Source organism: Saccostrea echinata, unplaced genomic scaffold, assembly GCF_033153115.1.
Source record: "Saccostrea echinata isolate AGI-Se365-2 ecotype Australia unplaced genomic scaffold, CSIRO_AGI_Sech_v1 ptg000029l, whole genome shotgun sequence".
NCBI classification, from domain to species: domain Eukaryota; kingdom Metazoa; phylum Mollusca; class Bivalvia; order Ostreida; family Ostreidae; genus Saccostrea; species Saccostrea echinata.
Window position 1 is genome coordinate 10,697,650 of NW_026889778.1, and position 25,385 is coordinate 10,723,034.

At 34.5% G+C, this 25,385-nt stretch overlaps 1 protein-coding gene across 2 annotated transcripts; it reads right to left on the bottom strand.

Annotated features, from left to right (window-relative positions):
- Positions 1-4,566: 4,566 nt before the first annotated feature.
- On the bottom strand, positions 4,567-25,370 carry LOC133195595 (pre-rRNA-processing protein TSR1 homolog). Of its 2 annotated transcripts, none has more exons than XM_061331481.1 (20): positions 25,220-25,370; positions 25,063-25,133; positions 23,448-23,534; positions 23,113-23,225; positions 22,519-22,714; positions 22,083-22,153; positions 21,672-21,828; positions 21,223-21,381; positions 10,001-10,151; positions 9,438-9,532; positions 8,949-9,056; positions 8,091-8,161; positions 7,431-7,523; positions 6,937-7,081; positions 6,763-6,814; positions 6,433-6,638; positions 6,050-6,152; positions 5,754-5,894; positions 5,117-5,191; positions 4,567-4,797 (listed from the first exon to the last, which is right to left on the bottom strand). In XM_061331481.1, exons 1-20 carry the CDS (start codon positions 25,332-25,334, stop codon positions 4,607-4,609), a joined length of 2,400 nt encoding a protein of 799 aa, XP_061187465.1. In that variant the 5' UTR covers positions 25,335-25,370; the 3' UTR covers positions 4,567-4,606. The 2 variants fall into 2 exon arrangements, with proteins under 2 accessions (XP_061187465.1, XP_061187466.1); XM_061331482.1 differs by having other exon boundaries at positions 25,063-25,129; positions 25,216-25,370.
- Positions 25,371-25,385: the final 15 nt, after the last annotated feature.

The window sequence follows — 25,385 nt, forward strand, 5'->3', positions numbered from 1 at the left end:
CTGACCCTGGGACCATGAAATTCACAATTTTGGAAGAGGCAATCTTCCATATTATAACAATGTACTTAGTTTGTTTAAATAATACCCAGGGGCAGAGAAGAAGATTTAAAAAAAAATAATGCACTTTCACTATATGATCTATGTAGTCCCGCCCTAGCACCAGAACCCCTGACCCTGGGGCCATGAATTTCACAATTTTGGTAGAGGGCCCAATGCTTATTACAATCATGCCAACAGTTTGACTGTTTGATGTCCTGGAGTAAAGATGAAGATTTTTTAAAGATTGCATTAATTTTGGTGGTTTTTGCCCCATCCCTCAGGCCCCAGGGGGGCAGGGACCATGAAATTCATAATTTTTCTTTCTCTTTACCCATATATGCTTTATGCCAAATTTGGTTGAAATTGGTTAAGCGGTTTCAGAGAAGCTAAAAATTTTCAAATGTTAACGCATGTCGCACGACGCACGACGCCGGACGAAAACGGATAGCAATAGGTCACCTGAGTGACTCAGGTGACCTAAAAAGGGAAAAAACAAAAACACCCCCCCCCAAAAAAAAACCACTTGTCAAACAAATAAATAAAATAAAATAAAATAAAAACAAGCAAACAAACAAACAAACAAAATAATAAATAAATAAAAATAAATAAATAAAAATAAAAGATAAACATTCAAAATAAAAACAGTCTGGGGGTGTTTATAAACATAGACCTTTATTTGATAATAGTACACAATGGTGATTTTAAATAAGGTGTAGGAAAGTCGATCTCTTCCCCTTCATAGAACCGGTATGTCACATTCTTCTTATGTAGGAAAGTCAAGAGAGAGAGAGAGAGAGAGAGAGAGAGAGAGGTGGGATTTGAAAATTCCCTGGTAACGTTATTTTTTTTACGAAAGCCTATTAGATTCAAACTACGGTAAAAAAAAAAAAAAATTAAAAGGCGTTATAACGCCTTTTGGAAAGGCGTAATAACACCTTTTGGAAAGGCGTAATTACGCCTTTTTTCGCGTTATAGCGCCGTTTGGAAAGGCGTAATTACGCCTGTTTCTGCATTATTACGCCTTTTTTCGCGTTGTAACGCCTGTTATATATATATATATATATATATATATATATATATATATATATATATTTTTACCGTAGTTTGATCCTAATAGGCTTTCGTAATTTTTAAACATTTGAATAAAACAGTAACAATTTGACATTTGTTTTATATACATTCAAAATTCATAAAGTCATTCTGAGGATGAACATGAAATTAAAGTGATTTTGTACCATTTAATACACTCATCAGATACATGTATGCACTTGAATTATGCATTAACCAGGTCTACAACGACCGTGATATTTTCCAAATTCCCCAGGGTCTGGCACACAGATCAAACCATGAGCACAAGGACACTGTTCTATTGCGTGCTGGACGTAGCAGACGTCATTCTCCACCAACAAAGGAGCGCAGTAATTGGTCACTCTCCGATGACGTAATAGCATGGTGTCATACAGCCCTCTTTTCCCGAGATCATTCCAAATATGGAGGCAACACTCATTTACTCCACATTCAGGATGACATTTGTACCAATCAAGATTTTGGGAATGAGAAGAATGAATAAAGACCTAAAAAAAAAAACGTTTTGGAGAAATGATCTATGACCTATATAATTATATTCCAGGTTCAACTCTGTCTTACTGCATTGTTTGACAATTATACACGATAATTCTACTTTATTTTTTAGATTTCTCATATGTAATACATTGTAAATGTGTACTAGAAGATTAATTTATGGAAAAAGGCGAATGAAAATATCCTTGGACCAAGATATATATTCGGGGGAGGGGGGGGGGCTGTCCACTAGCACCCGTGATTTGGTCTTACTAGAAAAAACAATCACTCCAAATTTATCTAGAATTATAACCAAATGCTTGCGTTTAGGTAATTTTGACGGATAGAAGATATATGTACAACAATGTTATGTCGCCGTAGCTGTTCTTAAATTGTTTAATTATAGCATCCCCCGAACCACAACCAACAATCTCGGCATCCAACTCTCTCTTTTCGGAAAAAGTCACAGCTAGGTACTAGTGGACAACCCCTCCAAAAATTGACAAGCTATTGGGTTGTATAATTGGGTGGGAGTGCCAAGGAATGAGGGTCTGTCCAAAAATATGTGCCTGTGAAAAAAAAATTAAACACTAACGTTAGACACAAGTGCTTGTGGACAGGACCCCCCCCCCCCTAAAAAAATCCCGTGGGTATGATTTTTTTAACATGTTTAATAAAACGATAATTCTACGGTATTTATGGGATTTTTCATAATGTAATACATTGTAAATGTGTACTTGAAGATTAATTTATGGAAAAAGACGAATAAAAATATCCTCGGAACCAGGGTGTATATATTCGGGGGAGGGGGGAGGATCCTGTCCACAAGCACCTGTGACGTTAGAGTGTTTAACCATACTGTAAAAACAGTGGGGGCCGACCAAATTTCAATTAAAAAAAATGTTCACACTAAATTAACAGCAAAAATTTATTCTCCAAAGGGATGAGGGGTTAGGGGCAAATATCATGTACCTTTACGAATGAAGAATCAGACGTAAATTTTCGCAACTGAAAAGTCATTTGATATACACCAATCTTACTTATATCTTAAGCTTAAATCATATTATCTAAAATAGATATATATAGGTATAACTAAAATTTTCGTATATATTTGAAATGCTTACCAAAATATTGACGACCAAAACAAAGTTTAGAAAGAACATGGAGACTTAAAATCAAGGTGGTTGACACTGTGGAATTCCTGTATTTTATCTAGTCCTGATAAGGTAATGCGTGCAAAGATACATATTATAATAGATAACTTTAACACGATATATACACAGGTCACTATTGAAGTCCATGTCTTATACATTTAGAAACCTCCGTTCACAAGAATGCGGCAGTGCATGTAAATGAAAAATTGTTAAGCATCACTAGTATTTTATGTGGAAACTTATAATGAAGTCCTTTCGCAGACGTGCATCTTCAATTGTAGTGTGTGTGTGTACATGTGTATGTCTGTTTGTTTAACGCCCCCTCAAGAACTTTTCACTCATATTGAGACGCCACTATTTGCCGGTGGAGGGCTGCCTATTTAGACATGAACTCGGCATTTACGGCTTTGAGCAGCGAGGAATTTTTTCGTACAAACACCAACTGCGACATGGGACCTCGATCTATACGGTCTCATCCGAAAGTCCGATCTCCATGTCACGCGTGGACTCGAACCCACAACGTAAGGATAATCCCTTACTCCGCAGGCCTGAAGAACGCAAGGGGGGGGGGGGGGGTATAGTATTTTGCTGTAGTAATTTTTTCTTTAATGTGCTGGTTGCCCCCCTCCCCCCACTTTTTGTTGTTGTAAGGTCGAGCACTGGCAAAATCCAGAATTTGGACATAAAATTAGGGGTTGGGGGGAGTTGGCCCTCCGCTTTTAAAACCTTTGCTACGGGCCAGCTCCGCTACTCTAGAGCAAAAGCTTTAACCACTGCGCCATGCGTGCGTGTGTTTTTACATTAGATGAGATACTCATGAAAGAAAATGATGAAAGAACCTCCTCATGAAGTACCAATGCTGAGGAGTACACTTATAACTGTAGGCCCGTAGCAACGGTATTAAAAGGGGGGAGTGGGTGTCAACCTCCAAAAAACTGAACAATAAAAAAAACCTTAACTGTCCAAAAGGGGCGGGAGCAAATTCCAAAATTAATATGAGAAGCAAAAAAAACCTCTTTAACTGTTCTAATCCCCGAATTTTCCAGTGCTCGGCCTTCAACAACAAAAAGTGTGATCGGGGATGGGAGAGGGATCTAAATTATAATTTACTATAGCAAAATTATACCATCTCGGAAAAAAAGCCCCCCCTCCCCCGCGTTCTACGGACCTGGACTGATAAAGCAGTTGAATAAATGAGGAAATAAATGTTTGTTGAGGTTACTTAATTGGTAAACAAATGTACTGTACTTAAAAGTATGTGCAGCTCGACTATAGAAAAACTGAAATCCTGCGCATCCTTACATACAGTTGAACTTCGGTATCGATCTCGAACACCGATATCTAGAATACAACGGATATATGGAAGTGATTTGGAAGTCTTTACATACATGTTACTTCAAATCTTAAACCAACGGATAACTTGAATATTTTTCTCTGTACCATCGAGTTTGGGATAACGAAATTCAACTATACTACAAAACTGCTACTTGCACTATACCTAGTTTCAATTTCGACATAAATATTACAGGTAAAATTTCTCATTTACGTTTCTATCCCAGTACATGAAAAAACATGAATATTTTCAAAATTTCTCCTGCAATATACTGTATATTCATGTATATGAAATATGTTATAGATATTCATCAATTTTATATTTATAATTATATTTATTTTAACAGAAATTGGCTTGGCACGGAGATTTTTGTAAAGGCTCTTTACGTACGATTATTTGTTACATAATTCTAAGCGTTTTGCTTTTAAAAATACACTTTCATGGACTTTTTTCTGTAATCTAGCAACTCCAACAGCTAGAGATTTTCAAGCTTTTATTAATACATATTACAACAAAGCATTTAATCATCAAACAACTGATATCCTGATGGTTCTGTTGTCATAGCATTGGAACTCTCCAGCATTGGAGGCGGGTTTAGTACTGTGGGATTGTAAGACCATTTGGGAAACATTCTCTTGTACAAGTTCATCAACACTGTGTCCTGTGATTTCAGATGTCCGTCAAACACACACTTCATGTGGCCATGGGTTCCTATTAATAAAAATTGTAAATTTTTGTACCCTCATACAGAAAGTTAAAATATATGGAGAAAAGTTTAATTTCAGTTTGTTGAATCACATATCTTAAATAAATTGAAATAATCTACAGTAAAACTTGTCTGATCCAATATTGTATATTCAAAGTTTCTTTCTTATAATCAATCATTAAAAATTTCGCATAATCCAGAGCAAATGACTATGGAACCAATTGTGTCCGAATCATACAAGTTTGACTGTAAAAGGTTTTATAACATGTGTACATGTATTTGACACATGGACTGAAACATATGCAGATATAATTTTTCACTAACCTAGAGGTTCTCTGATGTGACCTCTTCTTCCCCATTTTGTCCGAAGTTCCACGGGTTTGAACCACTCAATGTCCTCTGTAAATTAAACAAATGGATACATTAGTGCACAGGAAAATTTTTAAAATGAAATGATGATACAGTTATGTAATTCTGCTTAAGGAAACGTGCTGAAAAGTCTTAAAACAAAATCATATGTACATGTATATGTAGCTACTTTACAAGGAAATGCATGTACATGTACTGTATGAATTTTGTACATTTTTTTTCTGTAAGATACAATGCTACTTTGAAATATACATGTAGATATACATGCATAATGCAATGTAATTCAGTTGTTTTTTTTTTTAAATTCACAACATGCCTTCAAAAACTGAACATATATAACACGCCCATGTTGTCTAACAAATGAATAACAGACAGTTAAAAAAGTACAGTGAAAATTATCTTATCTGACACCTGTGTAATCCGTTTTACTGTGAATTCCAATAATAATTTTCATTTCCACTTTACTATTTTCCATGTTCTTTACTGTGTTCAATCTGACATTCTGTCTTTTCCAACAAAATCTGTCTCCCAGATCATGTCGGATTAGACAGGTTTCACTGTACTATCAGTGAAGATATCAAGAACCACCCACCTCTGTTGAAGAACATGTATCTGACGACTGCTGACCGTTTGTTGATTTTGAAGGGATGACCACTGAGTACAATACGTTTGGTGATGATTCTGTCAGGATCTACCGAGTGTAAACTTCCAGTAGCTACCAATTCATGTTGTCCTATCAAATAAATATTAATATAGATATACAAAATATACCTGGTGCTTTAAGTTTAAGGTTAAACAGGTAGATGCACACTTGAAAAGTTTTCACGGAATTAAGCTTAGACTAGTCCATTACACATTTATTTCGAAAGCAGAAATACCATATCTCACCATCATGCTGTTCTTTAAAAACCAGGACAGGACAAGGAGGAAAAGATATGGGCGCAAAAATAGTAGCCATGGTAACAGTATCATGGGCAAAAAATCTTTCAAACTGCAACAAAATACACAACATATTGCAAAAGTTTACACCATTTCAGATTTGATACTGAGCGGTACAAAAGTAGCATTCAGTATCAAATCTTACACTCTCTAGAAATGCATCTGTCTAATATAAAAGTCAATTTGTATATACTGGTACATGTAAATCCTGGATTCAGTCTAATTACTAACTGTATTAGTTAAGAGTAAGAGATCGTGACTTGATTCTGAAGTGTTAAGGCCATTGTAAATATATATGTTCTGCTACAGGAACAACTTTCTCAGTTACTAACCTTGTGCTTGTTAGCATTAGTGTGCTGTGAGAAAATCGGACATGCCGAGTATCTCCGAAATCCAACATGAAAGATAAGCCTGTCCTTGGACTTGATGGGTGGCCTGTAATCTGGTACCCGCTTTAACAGGAAGTTAAGAACGGACATCTTGTGTTCATGTGGCAGCAGGCCAAAAATCACAACAGGTGTTCCAGGTTTATATGACGCTGAAATACAGACAATGCTGAGTAAAATCTGACTTCAGAATTGGATGGTTGATCTCAACATTTTAACTCTCTCCTTCTCTCCAGTTCAGGTATTATTTTGATGAATGATGATTGATCTACTTACTTATAAAATCTTTTGGCACATTGGAAATATGGATCTGAATATACCAGCCACTCTATAAAAATATCAAATTAATAAAAAAAGTAAACTCCTAAATCATCATGAATCAATTTAATAAAACATAAACTAGTACTAAAATAATTACAGATTTCAACATTTGTCAACATGATGACCTACCAAGACTCCCTCATCTTCTAAATTTTTTAAAATCCTCTTCTTTGTCCTTTTGAAATCCTTAAATTGGAAAATTCTGGCATAGTCAGAGGGGAGGTTTTCTTTGGGATCCCATGGGGAGGTCCTGAAACTCTTCAATCCCCGGTACCTGTAATAGGGAAACAGATAGCTCTATCAATTATAAAGGTCTGTATTCATAAATAATACATGTATTATGAATGCTTCAAATGAGAATGCATTACATGTACAATATATTGAATTTTCCTTATTTCTTCTTTGCTAACAACTAAAATTAAAAGCAAAATTTTGGTTGAAAGAACTTAATCGTTTCATTTTTTTCTAACAATTTAAAAGAAATCAAATTTTTACTGTTACAGAGAACATGGTTAATTAAAATGACAGAAAAATTTTTTTCTTTTTCTTACATTTGTCAATGAATATGAGAGTCACAAAGGGGAAAGGGAAAGAAATATATTACATAGGTGTTATTTTCATACCTTTGAAATCTGTCTCTTGCATCCTTCTCTCGTGGGGTGTCAATTTCATCTGGAAACATAACATGACTTCTTTCCTCTTTAATTTTCTCCAGTCTAAAAATGTACGATATATCAAATTATTTTTAAATATTTTTTTATTGATAATTCAATAATTTACTTTAAACTTTAATTCTGCAATTAATTTTGTTGATTTCCACTTTTGTTTTACTTTCACTGATTGTGACAATGAAAAACATATAGTTTACATGCAGTGTTTGAAATAATCATATGCCTGAGACACAAAAATTTTGCTGAGGGCAAAGAAATTTGCATGTATTGCCATTCGGCTTGAGATGTTAAAATTTCCAATATATTGGATAAACCTCTCTCAAATCAACTTAAAGCATCGGTAGCAAAGTGTAACAAGCTTGGGGTCAAAATTTCTCAGTCTTTAGATTTGGATCAAAGTTATAGTGATCTGGTCTCAGTCATATAATCGCTAAAACCGATTTATAAAGACAATCATGTTCTCAGGCTAGTAGATCTTTGGCAGGGCTGACAACTTTTACTAGCCATCATCCCTGCATGTCTAGCTAATTTTATAGTTAGTTGCAAACACTGATACATGTGAGTAGTTTTCTTTAAAAAAAAAAGGATAAGCAGGTGACATGTAATACTGACATCCTCTCTTCTTCATCCATGTCAATTGTCTGGTCATAGTAAGCCACATCTCCAGCTTCAGTCACTGTCAACTACAAAGTACAGCTTTGGTCAAATCACAAATAAAGCTAAATAAAGTTAAAGAGCAAGGTCACTTAGGGCTTTTTTTGGCCCTGTGAATTCCTGAAAAAAAAACAAAACTGCTCAGTTTTGGTAGACAACGCACTTAATATCACTTAGAACATTGGTGGCTGCATATCTATTGACAATAATGCAATTTTCTCCCTATGTACTACTGTACATCTATACCTACTAAAGGTGTACAATATAAATTCCTGTGTACTAACTGTACATGTGTACTAACTGTACATGTATACCTACTAAGGTGTACAATGTACCGGTAAATCCCTGTGTATCATCTGTACATGTGTACCTGCTAAAGTTGTACAATGTAAATCCCTGTGTACTAACTGTACATGTGTACCTGCTAAAGTTGTACAATGTAAATCCCTGTGTACTAACTGTACATGTGTACCTGCTAAATGTGTACAATCTAAATCCCTGTGTACTGACTGTACATGTACGCCTGCTAAAGGTGTACAATCTAAATGCCTGTGTACTTACTGTATTATATGTATACCTGCTTAAAGTGTACAATCTAAATCCCTGTGTACTAACTGTACATGTGTACCTGCTAAAGGTGTACTATGTAGATCCCTGTGTATCAACTGTACATGTGTACCTGCTAAAGGTGTACAATGTAGATCCCTGTGTACTAACTGTACATGTGTACCTGCTAAGGGTGTACTATGTAGATCCCTGTGTACTGACTGTACATGTATACCTGCTGAGGTGTACAATGTAAATCCCTATACTAACCGTGTCGTACTCTACTTCCTCTTCTGATTCAGACCCCGAGGCATCGACAGCCATTATGTCTTCTTCCTCAATCTCTTCATCCTCGTCATCGCTTTCATCATCCTCTATCTAAAACGTGCGATGATTAAAACAAAGAAGGAAATTTTATAAACTATCTATCAACTCTGTTCTAAGGAGGTAAGAAAATGTTTACAAGACTAATCAAGACATTTTATTTATATTTGGATGAGTTCTTGAACATATCACTTAATCTGCTGAGTCTTAGTGTTGACAGCTATAAATCAGATTTTAGATTTATGCAATGGTACAGTTTTTTGGTGAAGTGAAATAGTATGGTCATTCTACACTTTAGATTCAGTGTAATTAACTGCTTTATTAGCAGTCAAGAAAGGATCAAAACTAAATTATGCCTTCTTGCTATGCTTTAAAATTTCATGCTTGTATAAATAAGATGGCCACTAGCCTCCTTCCTCTGTGTACGATAGTTACCTCTTCTTCCTCACTGTCCACAATCCAGGATGCCTGATATTCAGACGTCCCCTTGGGAACCCTTTTGACCAATTTAGTCTTAGCCTTTAAAGCAGCTGTTCAAATCATTAATAAAAAAATCATTTCCAAAAAAATTTACCAGTAAATAATGTGCATAAAGTATCTTAACGTAGAAAATCTCTTGAATTAATTGCCCCCAGAGAAGGTTATTTATATGTATATATATATGGAAGTTAATTGTACAGTTAATTGCATATACAATACCAATTTCATATTTCTAAAATCAGTTGAAATCAAATGCATTAGGTGCTCTTATTTTGAGAATTCTTTCAAATGAAATAATTTCAGGATAATGAACAAACAGTAAAAACTACAGTAATTTTTGGCAGTTCTTTAATTTCAAAACATTTTGAATTTGAATAAATATTAAAAATGAAACACTTTCGTCACCTATTTTCAGTGGCTTGTAGAATGGGATTTCAACCAGCACTCATTTCAGAATCTACCTCCAAGGGATCAAATGAAAAATCAGATTAATTTCTAGTGATACAGTGATGACTGACCTTCAGCTTCTGCCATCTCCTCCTCTGTGGGCCAGGTCTGCTCTCCCTCCATCTCTCCGGGGACGTTCTCACTCTGTAGGGACTCCTGGCGACCGGGGATGGCCCGCTCCAGGACCCTGGCATCTTCAGTGTCCTCCTCCATAGTTTCCTCCTGCAGCGGGTTAGAAATCAGTGATTCAAGACATGTCACCCTTAACACCATCTGATTTTAGTAAACTTCAGTATATCCCAAATAAATTCTAATTTTGATAAATGGGAGTCACCTAAGGCTTGTAACATACATGTAAAAAGAGAGATCTGCCTGAACTACTACTTCATAAAACTAATAATTAATAGCTACATGTCTTCTGCTGCTGGAAAAAATTCTATTTTTTTATGGACTGAGAATATCTTATGTTGTCATCTACCGTATTTGGCCGAATATAATACGCATTGGTGTAAAATACGCACCCCCCTTTTTGAGCCTGAAACTGGGGAAAAAACGCAGTTCGGTTGTATTATACGCAGCAGAAAATTTTACCAAGCGGTGTTCTGAACTTTTGAAAATCGAGGTAATTTGCTATGAAAATCGGCGCGGAGATAAAGTGCCGAAAATTTACAGAACACGATATTTTATTCAAATGCGTTTTTATTTTTTAATCTTGACTTTCCATATCGCGGCAATCTGGAGGAAATTATTTATTTTAACAAAGCACGAGATAATGTTGCATTAAAGTATTAACAGAGTTTATTTTTAATTTTTTTTAGCAAACGATGAAATTGAAATTTTACGTCGCCGTATTCTTACTATTCTTTGTGGAAATAATTTTATTTCAACAAAGCACGAGATATTGTTGCAAGTTTAACAGTTGTCATATTTATTTTTAGTTAACGGTAATCATGTTGAAAATTATGTAAATTTAACAGGGCAAGGGATATTGCAACATCGAAGTATTCATAGACTATGTTTTTCCTCTTTTGAACTTGAAATTAATTAATTAAATAAATAGCTGATGTTATAAAAATAAAATCAAAATTTAACAAGCGTATAAAGTGTAGTTATCAACACACCTCCAAAGTTGTGAAAAATGATGTACAACGGTGGGATATATGTCTTCATACATCGAGGTAATCTTCGTGGATATCCTATTTTCTACAGAGCACGAGTAAATGAAAACACTTAAGTTTCAACATACTTCATATTTCCTTTTTTAACTCTCAATCATTTTAACACGAGGCAGATATAAGATAAAGTAAAATTACATTTAACTAGTATTAATTGTAACGGGGACCGTTACAGATGTTCCCCAAATGCTCCCCAACTTCCTTTTGGTGTCTTATTCCCTGTAAGCTTCATTAAATAAGGCAAACAAGTATATTGGGGTTTTTTTACGCATTACACAAGCGCGCACTGGCATGCATGTACAAAATGACCATGTCAACTTGTCTACACTTTTAATACATCTTTATATTCAAATTTCATTAAAAGATAAAAAAAATTCGGCTATATTAAGTATATCTGTCATTTTACGCATTGCACACGCGCGCACGTGCATGCATGTCCATGATGACCGTGTCGTCTTGTCAACACTATAAATATATCTACATATTTCGGGTATCAAATCATTTCATCAAAAAGTATAAAAGTTACAGCTATATCAAGTATATTGGTCATTTTAGCATTGCATGCGTGCGCACGTGCATGCATATGCATGTTGACAATGTCGTCTTGTCTACATTTATAATATGTCTATATATTCTGAGTATCAAAGCATAACATCAAAAAATGTAAAAGTTATGGCTATATCAAGTATATTGGTGATTTTACTCATTGCACGCGCACGCACGTGCATGCAAATGCATGCATGTGTGCGCTGATCATGTCATCTTGTCTACACTTCATATATATATTTATATTCTGAGTTTCAAAGCAATTCATCTAAAAATATACAAGTTAAGTCTATATCATTCGTATAGGTTATTTCAATCATTGCGCATGCGCACACGTGCATGAATGTGCATTTTGACCATGTCATCTTGTCTACACTATTAATATATCCTGATATCCTGAGTATCAAAGCATTTCATCAAAAGAGTTGAAAGTTATGGCTATATCAAGTATATTTGTCATTTACTCATTGCACGCGCACGCACGTGCACGCACGTGGATGCATGTGTGCGCTGATCAAGTCTTCTTGTCTACACTTCTAATATATATTTATATTCTGAGTGTCAAAGCAATTCATCAAAAAATGTACAAGTTAAGTCTATATCAATTGTATTGGTTATTTTAATCAATGCGCATGCGCGCACGTGCATGCATGTGCATTCTGACCATGTCATCTTGTCTACACTATTAATATATCCTTATATTCTGAGTATCAAAGTATTTCATCAAAAGATATAAAAGTTATGGCTATATCAAGTATATTGGTCATTTTACTCATTGCACGCGCACGCACGTGCATGCACGTGCGCGCAAAATGACCTTCGTTCCGCAAATCTACATAACATTCCTATTAATCCTAAAAAGGTTTCAACTCAATCGGATGTATAGTTTCGGAGATCACTCACGGACAAAAAAGTACCCAGGAAGAAAAATAATAATAACTAGATGAGATCTCGTTGCGAGCAACGAGTAGGTCTTCCGTCCGATTTTTCGAAAAGATGAGATATGATTTTGACTATGATCTTTGTCAAAAGATAATAATTAATAGACTTCCCTAATTAGATTTCACTCTTTTGATTTATATAACATTATCAAAGAGCTATAGATGACATGCTTTTGGCCACTCTGAGCCCCTAGTTTTAGGGGTCAGCCCCTTTTTCTTGATATCAATTGAAAGGTCTTGTGATTTTAAAAACGTTTTAATCAAGAAATATTCAGAGATTTCTTTTCGTTGTGGAGATATGCTGAATGGAAATATTTAAGGGCCATCCCTAAAAGTCCTAAATGGGGCCGTTTGACAAAAATTGAAAGGGTGCATATTGTTAAGAACATAATTCTGACTATCTTTTGTTCTGTATTGCTTATCAAAATATTCCCCCTTTAAGAGATATAAAACGTCAAAGATTCAGCATTCTGGCCCCTTTTGACCCCTTATTACGTAACGTATGATCAGTATCTTATCATATATTGATGTAAATCGTTAAGATAAGCATGTTTGCTTCAGTAATGTACTACAAATTATTGATCGTTAAAGAGTTAAAGATGAAAGATTTTTGGCCCCTCTTAGCCCCTAATTTGAGGGGTCAGCCCCTTTTTCTTGATATCAAATGAAAGGTCTTGTGATTTTGAAGACTTTTTGTTCAACAACTATTCAGAAATCTATTTTCGTTTTCGAGATATGCTGAATTATAATATTTAGGGGCCAGCCCTTCAAGTCCTTAATGGGGTCGTTTTGGAAAAATTGAAAGGTTGCATATTGTTTAGAACATTATTCTGAACATCTTTTGTTCAATGTTGCTTTTCAAAATATTCCCCCTTTTTGAGATATAAAGCATCAAAGAATTAGCATTCTGGCCCCTTTTGGCCCCTTATTACGTAAAATATGATCAAAATTTTAAAACATATAGTTGCAAATCGTTAAGATGAACATTTTTGCTTCAGTAATTTATAACAAAATATTGATCGTTCAAAAGTTATACATGAAAGACTTTTGGGCCCCCTGAGCCCCTAATTTAAGGGATCAGCCCTTTTTTCTTGATATCAATTGAAAGGTCTTGTGATTTTGAAGATTTTTTGTTCAACAACTATTCAGAAATCTATTTTCGTTTTCGAGATACGCTGAATTGAAATATTTAGGGGCCAGCCCTTCAAGTCCTTAATGGGGCCGTTTTGCAACAATTGAAAGGTTGCATATTGTTAAGAACATTATTCTGAACATCTTTTGTTCAATATTGCTTTTCAAAATATTCCCCCTTTTCGAGATATAAAGCGCCAAAGATTTAGCATTCTGGCCCCTTTTGACCCTTTATTACGTAACATATGATCAAAATTTTAAAACATATAATTGCAAATCGATAAGATGAACATTTTTGTTTCAGTAATTTATAACAAAATATTGATCGTTCAAGAGTTATATAGAAAAGACTTTTGGCCCCTCTGAGCCCCTAATTTGAGGGATCAGCCATTTTTGTTTGATATCAAATGAAAGGTCTTATCATTTTACACATCTTTTCTAATACATGTTTTAACAAAATATTTACAGGTAAAAAGATATAAAAGAAAACGTGTCAAATTTTGCGAGATATTTATGAGCCTATTTTTCGAGCCCAGGCGAGCTTCAACGCCATTTGAGCTGGAAAGATATAGATGCCCAATTGCACATCTACAATCTTTCCTCTATCTTCACTGAAAATCTTAACTCAATAGCTTTAGTCGTTTAGGAGGAGATTCCAGGACAAGCTGACCCTCTGAAAATCAGAAAATCGTCAATATCTCACGACCGGAAGTGACGTCATCAAAAAACAAAAAAACCTATCAAGATCAATTGAATCTCTTTTACATCTGAAAGTTTGGTGTAAATCGGCCCGGCCGTTTCTGAGAAATCGCGTGCACAAAATCGGTTGGAAGAAAAATAATAATAATAATAATAATAATAATAGGGAAAAAGAAACCGAACGAAAACAATAAGGTCTTCCGTTGGAGACGGAAGACCTTAACTAGAAACTCATTGCGAGCAATGAGAGGTCTTCCGTGTGATTCTGAAAATAAAAAAGAAAAGTCAAGCTGAAAAAGTGATAAAAGAAATTCAGACACTCTGGAGATTTAACCCTAATCGTTAGCATGAAAATCCAACGTGCTAACCATTAACCATTCACTTTCTTACATCACTTCCTTTCACGACCGGAAGTAACGGTGATGCAAGATTTTCTCACGATTTAAATAAACTGATGACTGAATATCAGTCCTGAAAGTTTTAGTCCTCAGTCGTTTACTGTTGCCGAACAATATTGTGGGACTAAATTCTAATTCTGAGAACAGGTAAACACACAACCGGAAGTGAATTTTATAAAAATCTCTGACTGGTCTCTAGACATTTGCAGTATCTACAACATGCATGAAATCATTTCAGGTACTTCATTGATACGGGATATTTATGAGAAAGTTAAATATAAGAATAACGTAGTTTATCTCCTAAAACCGGAAGTTGACGTTTTTGTTTCCGGTGGAATCTAACATATTTCAAAACAGCAAAAGAGATGCAATAAAGTCATGTAAGTTTTAATTTTAAAGAGAAAAGTTAAAATTTTTGTTATCTTTGATCACTTCCTGTGACAAGCGGAAGTGACGACTGACGCGTTTAACCCAAATGGTTTCACCTACCCCTCAACGTCCATTACTCTTAAAATTTTGGTGTTTTAATCTTTTACCTGTTTTTGAGATCTCGCTCAGACTTCTCATTTTGAGGACAGGAAAACACGCGACCGGAAGTGAATTTTTGAAAAAATAATTAAGATTACTCTAGACATTTGCACTCTGAATAGCACATTTAAAATTCATTTCAAATACTTTATCTATATAGAATATTTACTGGAAATTAAAAAACTCAAATTATTTAGTTTTTCTCTTCTAACCGGAAGTTGTCGTATTTGTTTCCGGTGGGACGAACATCTTTCGAATCTACGAAAAAGATGCAATAAAGTGATGGAATTTATAATTAAAAAAAGAAAAGTTGAAATTTTCGTTTTCTTTGATCACTTCCTGTGACGACCAGAAGTGACGACTGACGCTCTTAACCCAAATGGTTTTGCCTACATCTTAAGGTCTGTTGTTCATAAAAGTTTGGTGTCTTAATCTCTTACCGTTTCTGAGATCTTGCTCACACAACTTCTCATTTTGAGGACAGGAAAACATGCGACCGGAAGTGAATTTTACAAAGATATTTGACGTTACTCTAGACATTTTTAGTCTGAATAACATATTTAAAATTCATTTCAAATACTTTATCTACAGAAGATATTAATGGGAAAGAAAAATACTCAAATTATGTAGTTTTTCTCTTATAACCGGAAGTTGTCGTTTTTATTTCCGGTGGGACCAACATCTTTCGAATCTGAGAAAAAGATGCAATAAAGTGATGCAATTTTTAATTAAAAAAAGAATTGTTGAAATTTTCGATTTCTTTGATCACTTCCTGTGACGACCGGAAGTGACGGCTGACGCTCTGAACCCAAGTGGTTTTACTTACATCTTAAGGTCTGTTGCTCATATAACTTTGGTGTCTTAATCTCTCACCGTTTCCGAGATCTTGCTCAGACAACTTCTCATTTTGAGGACAGGAAAACACGCGACCGGAAGTGAATTTTACAAAGATATTTGAGGTTACTCTAGATATTTGCAGTCTAAATAACATACTTAAAATTCATTTCAAATACTTTATCTACAAAGGATATTAATGGGAAAGAAAAATACTCAAATTATGTAGTTTTTCTCTTATAACCGGAACTTGACGTTTTTGTTTCCGGTGGGACCAACATATTTCGAAACTACAAAAGAGATGCAATAATGTGATGTAAGTATTGATTTAAAAAAAGAAAGTTGAAATTTTACGATTTCTTTGATCACTTCCGTAAACGACCGGAAGTGCCGACGACGAACGAAAAGGCGATTCTGCAAATTTAGAAGTCACGTTCTATGCTCTCCAATAAGTCTCCAGTTCATATCTTTAGCCATTCTTGAGAAAAAGGGGCGACAAAACTTCATTTTAAAATCAGGAAATTGCCCGTAACTTGGAACCAAAATGGAATTTTCCAAATTTTCCTTGTGATGAACAAAGTTCATACAATGACTAATTTTTCCTGAAAGTTTCATTGAAAACGACTGAATACTTTTCGAGAAATCGCGTGCACAAAATTTTGTCAAAAAAAAGAATAATAATAATAATAAGAACTAGATACTTATTGCCTAGGCAATAACAGGTCTTCCGTTTTCTTGACTTCTTTGAAAAAAAACCCCACAATCATCTCAATAAGATTACTCTAAATAATAACAAAAGTTATATCAAGGCTTCCAAAGATATGTAGATACAGATAAAAACAAACGGAATTACTTTTCTGTTTTCTTTATGTACTTCGTCATGAACGAAAGTGCTCCAAACGAATAAAATGTATAAAAATAATTTGCATAGTCATGGTCTATCTAACATCTGCATTAGCCAAACATTTCTGCAAAAAGAAAAAAACTTTAAAAATTCAATTTTTGCTTCGCTTCCTGTCACGACCGGAAGTGACGACAACGTACGATTTTTACATGATGTAGATAAACTGGTAACTAACTATAAGTTCTGAAAGTTTTTGACTTCAGTCATGTAGTGTTTTTGAGCATTTAGGTGAACAAAATCTCAACTTGAGGACAGAAAAACACGCGACCGGAAGTGCACTTTCCTAAGATGGTTGACTTCACACTAGACAATTGCAGTCTCAATAACATATGTAAAAATCATTTCAAAAACTTTATCAATAAGTGATATTTTTGGGAATGTTAAAAATCCCAATAACATAGTTTCTCTCTTATAACCGGAAAGTGTCGTTTTTTTGTTTCCAGTGAGATCAACACATATAGAAACTGTGAAAGAGATTCAATTATATGATGCAAGTTTTATTTCAAAAGTGAAAAGTTTAAATTTTTGATTTCTTTGATCACTTCCTGTAACGACCGGAAGTGACGGCTGACGCTATTAACCCAAAGAGTTTTGCCTACTCATTAAGCTCTATTACTCATATAAGTTTGGTGTTTTAATCTCTTACCGTTTCGGAGATCTCACTTTGACAAGTTCTTATTTTGCGGACAGTAAAACATGCGACCGGAAGTGAATTTTACCAAGATATTTGACGTTACTCTAGACATTTGCAGTCTAAATAACATATCTAAAAATCATTTCAAATACTTCATCTATAAGCGATATTTATTGGAAAGTAAAATACTCAAATTATGTAGTTTTTCTCTTATAACCGGAAGTTGACATTTCTGTTTCCGGTGGGACTAACATATTTCGAAACTGTAAAACAGATGCAATAATGCGATGCAAGATTTATTTAAAATAAGAAAAGTTGAAATTTTCGATTTCTTTGATCTCCTCCTGTGACGAACGGAAGTGACGGCTGAGGGATTTAAACATATTCTGCAAACGTACTTGTCATGATCTATAATCCCTGAAAGTTTGAGGTCTTAATCTTTTACCGTTTTTGAGATATCGTCCGGACATTATCTCTTTTGAAAAAAACGGAAATTGGACATATCTGACGACCGGAAGTGAATTTTTCAAAATCCTTAAAAATGTTTTTAGTTTATTTTATTTGTCATAATCCCTGAAAGTTTCAAGAAAATCCAACAAGCCATCTCTGAGAAATCGCTTGGACAAAAAACGGGAAAAAAATAATAATAATAATAAACAGTAGAATCACTATAAGGTCTTCCGTCTGAAACGGAAGACCTTAATAATAAGAAACAGTAGAATCACTATAAGGTCTTCCGTGAAGACGGAAGACCTTAACTAGAAACTCATTGCGAGCAATGAGAGGTCTTCCGTCCGATTCTGAAAATAAAAACGAAAATTCAAGCTGAAAAAGTGATAAAAGAAATTCAGACACTCTGGAGATTTAGCCCTGGTCAACAGCATTAAAATCCAACGTGCTTACCATTAACCATTCACTTTTTTGCATCACTTCCTGTCACGACCAGAAGTAACGGCGACACACGATTTTCATACGATGCAAATAAACTAAAGACAGACTGCCAGTCCTGAAAGTTTCAGATTCCAGTCGTTTATTGTTGCCGAGCAATTGTGAGAAAAAATTCTAATTTTGAGGACAGGAAAACACGCGACGGGAAGTGAATTTTATAAAAAAAAAAAAAAAATCTCTAACGTGTCTCTAGACATTGCAGTATCTACAACATGTATTAAAACATTTCAATTCTTTTTCTATAAGCGATATTTATGAGATAGTTGAATATTGAAATAACGTATTTTATCTCCTAAAAGCGGAAGTTGACGTTTTTGTTTCCGGAGGAGTCTAACATATTTCAAAACAGCGAAAGAGATGCAATAAGGTAATGCAAGTTTTAATTTAAACAAGAAAAGTTTAATTTTTGGATTTTTTTTATCACTTCCTGTGACGACCGGAAGTGACGGCTGACATTTAACCCAAATGATTTCGCCTACTCTTCAAGGTCTATTATTCATATAAGTTTGTTGTCTTAATCTCTTACCGTTTCTGAGATCTCACTCAGATATTTTCTCACTTTGAGGACAGAAAAACACGCGACCGGAAGTGAATTTTGCAAAGATATTTGACGTTATTATAGACATTTGCAATCTGAATAACATATCTAAAAATCATTTCAAATACTTTACCTATAAAAGATATTTATGGGAAATTAAAATACTCAAATTGTGTAGTTTTTCTCTTATAACCGGAAGTTGTATTTTTTTTTGTTTCGGGTGGTACCAACACATATCAAAACTGTGAAAAAGATACAATTATATGATGCAAGTCTTATTCCAAAAGAGAAAAGTTGAAATTTTCGATTTCTTTGATCACTTCCTGTGACGACCGGAAGTGACGACTGACGCTCTTAACCCAAATGGTTTTGTCTACTCCTCAAGGTCTATTACTCATAAAAGTTTGTTGTCTTAATCTCTTACCGTTTCTGAGATCTCACTCAGATATTTTCTCACTTTGAGGACAGAAAAACACGCGACCGGAAGTGAATTTTGCAAAGATATTTGACGTTATTATAGACATTTGCAATCTGAATAACATATCTAAAAATCATTTCAAATGCTTTACCTATAAAAGATATTCATGGGAAAGTAAAATACTCAAATTGTGTAGTTTTTCTCTTATAACCGGAAGTAGTCGTTTTTGTTTCCGGTGGGACAAACATTTTTCGAAACTGTGAAAGACTTGCAATAATGTGATGCAAGATTTGATTAAAAAAAGAAAAATTGAAATTTTCGATTTCTTTGAACACTTCCGGTGACGACCGGAAGTACTGACGTCGAAAACCAAGGTAATTTCGAACATGTAGAAGTCATGGTCTATCATCTCTAACAAGTCTCCAGTTCATATCTTTAGCCGTTTCTTAGATCCTTCGAGGACAAAATTTCATTTTAAAATCAGGAAATTGTCCATAACTTGGCACTGGAACCGAATTTACCAAAAAACGGAATTTTATATAAAATTCATATAAAGACCTTTTATCCCTGAAAATTTCAAAGAAATTCATTGAATAGTTTTTGAGAAATCGCGTGCACAAAATTTTGTCTAAAAAAAAAAGAATAATAATAAGAAGAAACAATAGAATCACTATAAGGTCTTCCGTGGAGACGGAAGACCTTAATAATAATAATAATAAGAAACAGAGTAAAAACAATATGTTCCCAAACTTCGTTTGGGGAACATAACAAGCGTTTAACTGTTTAATGTGTCGTAATCAACACACGCTTATACATACGAAAGATCATAAACCAACCCCCGATTTTTAACAAAGAAAATAATCAAAGCCATTAATAAGGGCAGTACATAATCAGTGCTCTAACTGTAAAAACAATGCTTTGGAGTCGGTAAACAATTTAATTGCCTGGAGGGGTGTTGGGGGGGTAATTATCAAGTGACAAGCGCGTGTGTTCACAACATTGGCTTCCATTCATTGGGACGTATAGAGGGGTGTTTTGAAATGAATTTTCACTGAGTTATTTAAAACCTAAAATAAATTTTATTGTATTTCATTAAAAAATGACATTACTTTTTTGACCGAGTGTCTGACTGATTAGCTATAGGTACATGTGTACTATGATTACGGAAGCACGTGGCAAAGGAATGTGTGAACATCTATAAATAACATCGTTAATGGCGGCCTACACGGAGACGATGAACATGCAGCTCAAATTAATTTTAACTTGCTTTTAAATTTAATTTAACTATCAAAAGGTTATAAATATAATATTTTTAACAAGTCTACATTCCAACAATAACTTTCCGAAGTTTTAAATACGGCGATAAACAGCAAGAAATTGCACAAGTCTCTAGGTAATACTACGGTATGTGCGTATGATAGCCGTGTTTCACATGTCATTGAAAGAAAAACCTATCAAAATCCCACTGTGGTGTAAAATACGCACCCCTTTCTCACAGAAAATTATTTTGGGAAAAAAGTGCGTATTATATTCAGCCAAATACGGTATATACCAGTGGAAGTTCTACATACATGAAAGAGAGATGTACTAAATACAAACCTTCTGTCTGTCGGCCTTTGGATTAAGGGGGTAGGGGTCATTCCTAGCATCAATTTGCGTCATTTGGAAGTCTCCCCAGCCCACAATATGAACAAGAGAATTCGCCGAGAGGCTTCTCCCTCGCAGGAACCCGGTCACCTTTAGAGTTCCAGTAGGTGCCTGAAATTTACAGGAGTGTTCATTTAGCATTTTACATTTCCCTCTCAACCACGGAGCTTTTTCTATGATTTCTGTATAATAAGGCATGTCAAGAATTTCCTTAGATGGAATTGAATATATTTCCCCAAATAACTTTAGTTTAAATAATGTCATAGAAAATACTCCCCCAATTTATTAGACAGGTAGTTACATCAAAAGTGTACACCATATTGATCACTTATATTTTTTCCCTATAGACTAATATTCTCAAGCAACACTAAAAACAAAATATCCCATAACATAACAATCACCTCTTCATTGTCTAGCTCAAACTGAATTTCCTCTGCTATCAGGTGTGGTCTGTTATCTCTGTAGTGTACTGCTTTGATTTTCTGGTTTGCTACATTCCTCATAATCAACAAGCCATCTTGTTCTGAGTCAAGGTTATGAAGCTTTTCATGGGGAAACCTGTTTATGTAGACATGAAAGAAAATTCTGTTTTGATTGCAATGAAATTTGACAAAATTTACCTGAAAAGAGGAAATATATGATGCACACAAGAAATTTACATTTTAATATCTTGAAGGAATAAAAAAATTTCATTTTTAATAGTAACAAGAAAAGAAAAAAAACCCAAAAGATCACAAAACAATCTTTAAAAAGGTCCAGAGAGAGAGAGAGAGAGAAAGAGAGAGGATAATGCATGGTTTAAGTTTACACACCACTTTTCAATTTTCTTCTGTAGAAATTTTCTGGCCTCTGATTGCTTTTTCCCTCCCATTTTTTTCAAACCCTGAAAAAATAGATTATCAAACACTCACTATCAGTTATCAATGATCATACAAGTCTTTCTGTTGGAAGGTCACAAGGAGTATACATAGAATACATCATTAACCATTATTCTTTCTATACATATGTCACTAATCATTATTCTTTCATACTGAATGATAATAAGTGTGAAACTAAAATAAGAGCTGTTATACACGTACATGCATCTTTCAAAAATTAAAAAAAAAGGAAAGAAAAAAAAGGGCTGTAACCCATCAATTATGATTGATTTCTTAATCTTTCCATTTGTACATTAATTTCATTTTCTAATATAAAATTCTTCATGTTTCTTTCACATTTACTGGTACAGTGTACCATTAATTTCCAAACCTGTGTCACAAACGTAACAGATGGGATTCCCTGAGCAAACAAACATTTCAACACTTGTTCTCCATACTCGTCAATTCCTCCTTCCGGAGAGAGGACACACAGCAAGGAGTCGGCCACTTTCACCGAATCCATAACAGCGTACAAGTTTGCAAACTCTGGGACGTAAAAGGATATTCTCTGTTTAAATCGGGGTACACTGCAGGTGAAACATAATTAATAATAATTAAGCAAATAGTGAAAGTATTTCAATTGGCAGTTTCTAGAGGAATCTATAATATTGTGAACATTTAAAATCATATGTAAATCTCAATACTACATTTAGACTTTGGAAAAATTTAATTTGTCAAATTTTCAAGCAATAGACAAAAAAAAAAAAAAATGTACCAGTATATCAAGGCATTATACATGTATTTTGCTGTATTGCTAGTACATATACAGTGACTGTGTATATAAATTATCATAAATATCAGCAACAGTGTCATTTTTTTTATATATAAAAACTCAAGATAGTGGATTCTCTTTTTAATTCTATCCACAGTCTTAGTTAAAGAGTACATGTATGTCGGAGACTGGTATATGATTTCTGCTTTCTACCTGACATGGATGACCCCTTGTTCATTCTGTGTGACAACAGCAGACTCATCACATGACTTCAAGACTTCTAACACACTACTCACATCCAGGCCTTCATGTAGAGATAGTACCACCTGTATCAAAGTGGATACTGGAAATCAGCTTTCATAGTTCATACTAGTCGATTCACACAAGATATTATCTTCAGTTGTTAAAATTACTGGTAAATAATCTTCAAATCCTATGTCTTTTATAGTAAATTTAACTATTGTTAACCCTTTCAAATTTTTTCACATCTTTTGAAAAATCTCTGACTGACTCCTTAATATTTAAGATAACATATTTTTCTTACTGACCACAAAATAAGGAGGTGATAGGTTGCCTCCCCTGCTCCTTTTCTGGCTTAAAATCTCTTCTCTCTTCTGTTTTCGGACTTGTGCAACCTGAAAAATATACTCTCTGTAAGAAAACACTTTTTAGATAATTTTTGCTGTTGTTTCTTTCTAAAATCTTGGATTCATCCTACATACGAAGGTTTTACTAATACTGGACAATCACTGTCTATTGAAATTGTTTAAAATAGCTAATTTATATACATGTTTATATACCGCAGATTTAGCTATGTCATCACAACTCATGCAAATCAAAATAGCTTGCTGTAGTTATTTTAGCCTACATTTCAAGTTTTCATGAGAAGTAGACAATTTCCTGACTACCTGTCCTTTTTCTATTGTATTGCTATTCTCTATGGAGAAGTTGATGGCTCGTTTTAATACCCCCGCCCCTCAACTTCTCTATGAAAGGCCTAATAAAAGCAGTTCAGAAATTGACTAAATGAAGAACCAAAACTGGGTCCCACTTCGATCGGTGTTTTAGGATCAATGCATTATCATAGACATATTTGGGATGCACAGATGTTGTTTTGCAATGGAAATGCGATTAAAAATACCGATTCTGCTGACTTAAAAAAACATTCATCACAGTATTATATATAACTATTTAACACTGAAATATTTAATCCAATCTATCCGGATAAAAGTTTTAGACTTTCTTAGAGGTCAACCGGGTTCAAACGCAGTTTTGAATAAATAAATGAATCTGTTGACACAAATCTAGTGTGATGAATGTTTTTGAATGTCTATGATAATTAGGGCTGTCATGGTTCCAAAATTTTTAGGGTAGGGTCGGTTCTGTAAATTTTCGGTTCCGTTTTGGGTTTTTCAGTTTGGTTATTTATATCTATTTTAAACCTTAATTTCAAGAATTAGACTTGAAAATTTTTTATCTGTTACATTTAGGACTACTAGGCCGAATATTAGCTCCAACCTGACGCCTCTTTCTCATTTTCATAATTATCCCATCCTTTCATGACAAGTGTTTTGTCATGGATGAAGTAAATTACAGTAGTGATGTTTATTTATCACTGTTATCACCATCATTCTTTTGATTTTGACACCGTTTTTGTATAATACAGATTCTAATAATATAAACCAGACCCGAATCGAAATCTGGAAAAATGGAATCGAAACCGAACTGAACAACTTGGACCACGGTTTTCGGTTATTTTGGGGAACCGTGACAGCCCTAATGATAATGCATCAATCCTAAAACACCAATCGAAGTGGGACCCAGTTTTGGTTCTGCATTTAGTCAATTTCTGAACTGCTTTTATTAGGCCTTTCGTAGAGAAGTTGAGGGGGAGTATTAAAATGAGCCATCAACTTCTCAATAGAGAATTATTGTATTGCATGCACTAAATCTGAGATTTCTTGGATTCTTACCCCCTTTTTTAAATTTCGACATCCTCCCTTACGTTTCAAAATATAAAGGCAGGGATAAGAGTCAGAGAAATCCCGGATTAAGCATGTGCGTGTATTTTACCTGGACCAGACAAATCAATGAGAAGACTAGACGCACAGTGATGAATATGATGCGAGACTAAAACCTTAGAAAATGAAACTAAGAACTTACATGGTGTTTTCTGTCCTGTTTTCTCTGTTGAGCTTTGTTTTTCTTTGTGGACGTCTTTACATTGACTCTCCCTTAAACATGTTAAAGAAATGTAAGTTTACGAGGAAATTCGAACTGGCTCTGGAAAAAAAAATCATTCAAACGATACTCTACCTACCTTTTGTTTCTTTGTCAAGTTGACCTTTACTTTTGTGTTTCCCGTGTTTATGTGTTTTGTTTTGTTGTTTAAGGGCGCCCGGACGATGGGCTTGCTGCTGTACATCCGCAGCCATTCTGTCAGAAATTCCAACACGTGTTTTTGAACCGGAAGTTTTGATTTTCTG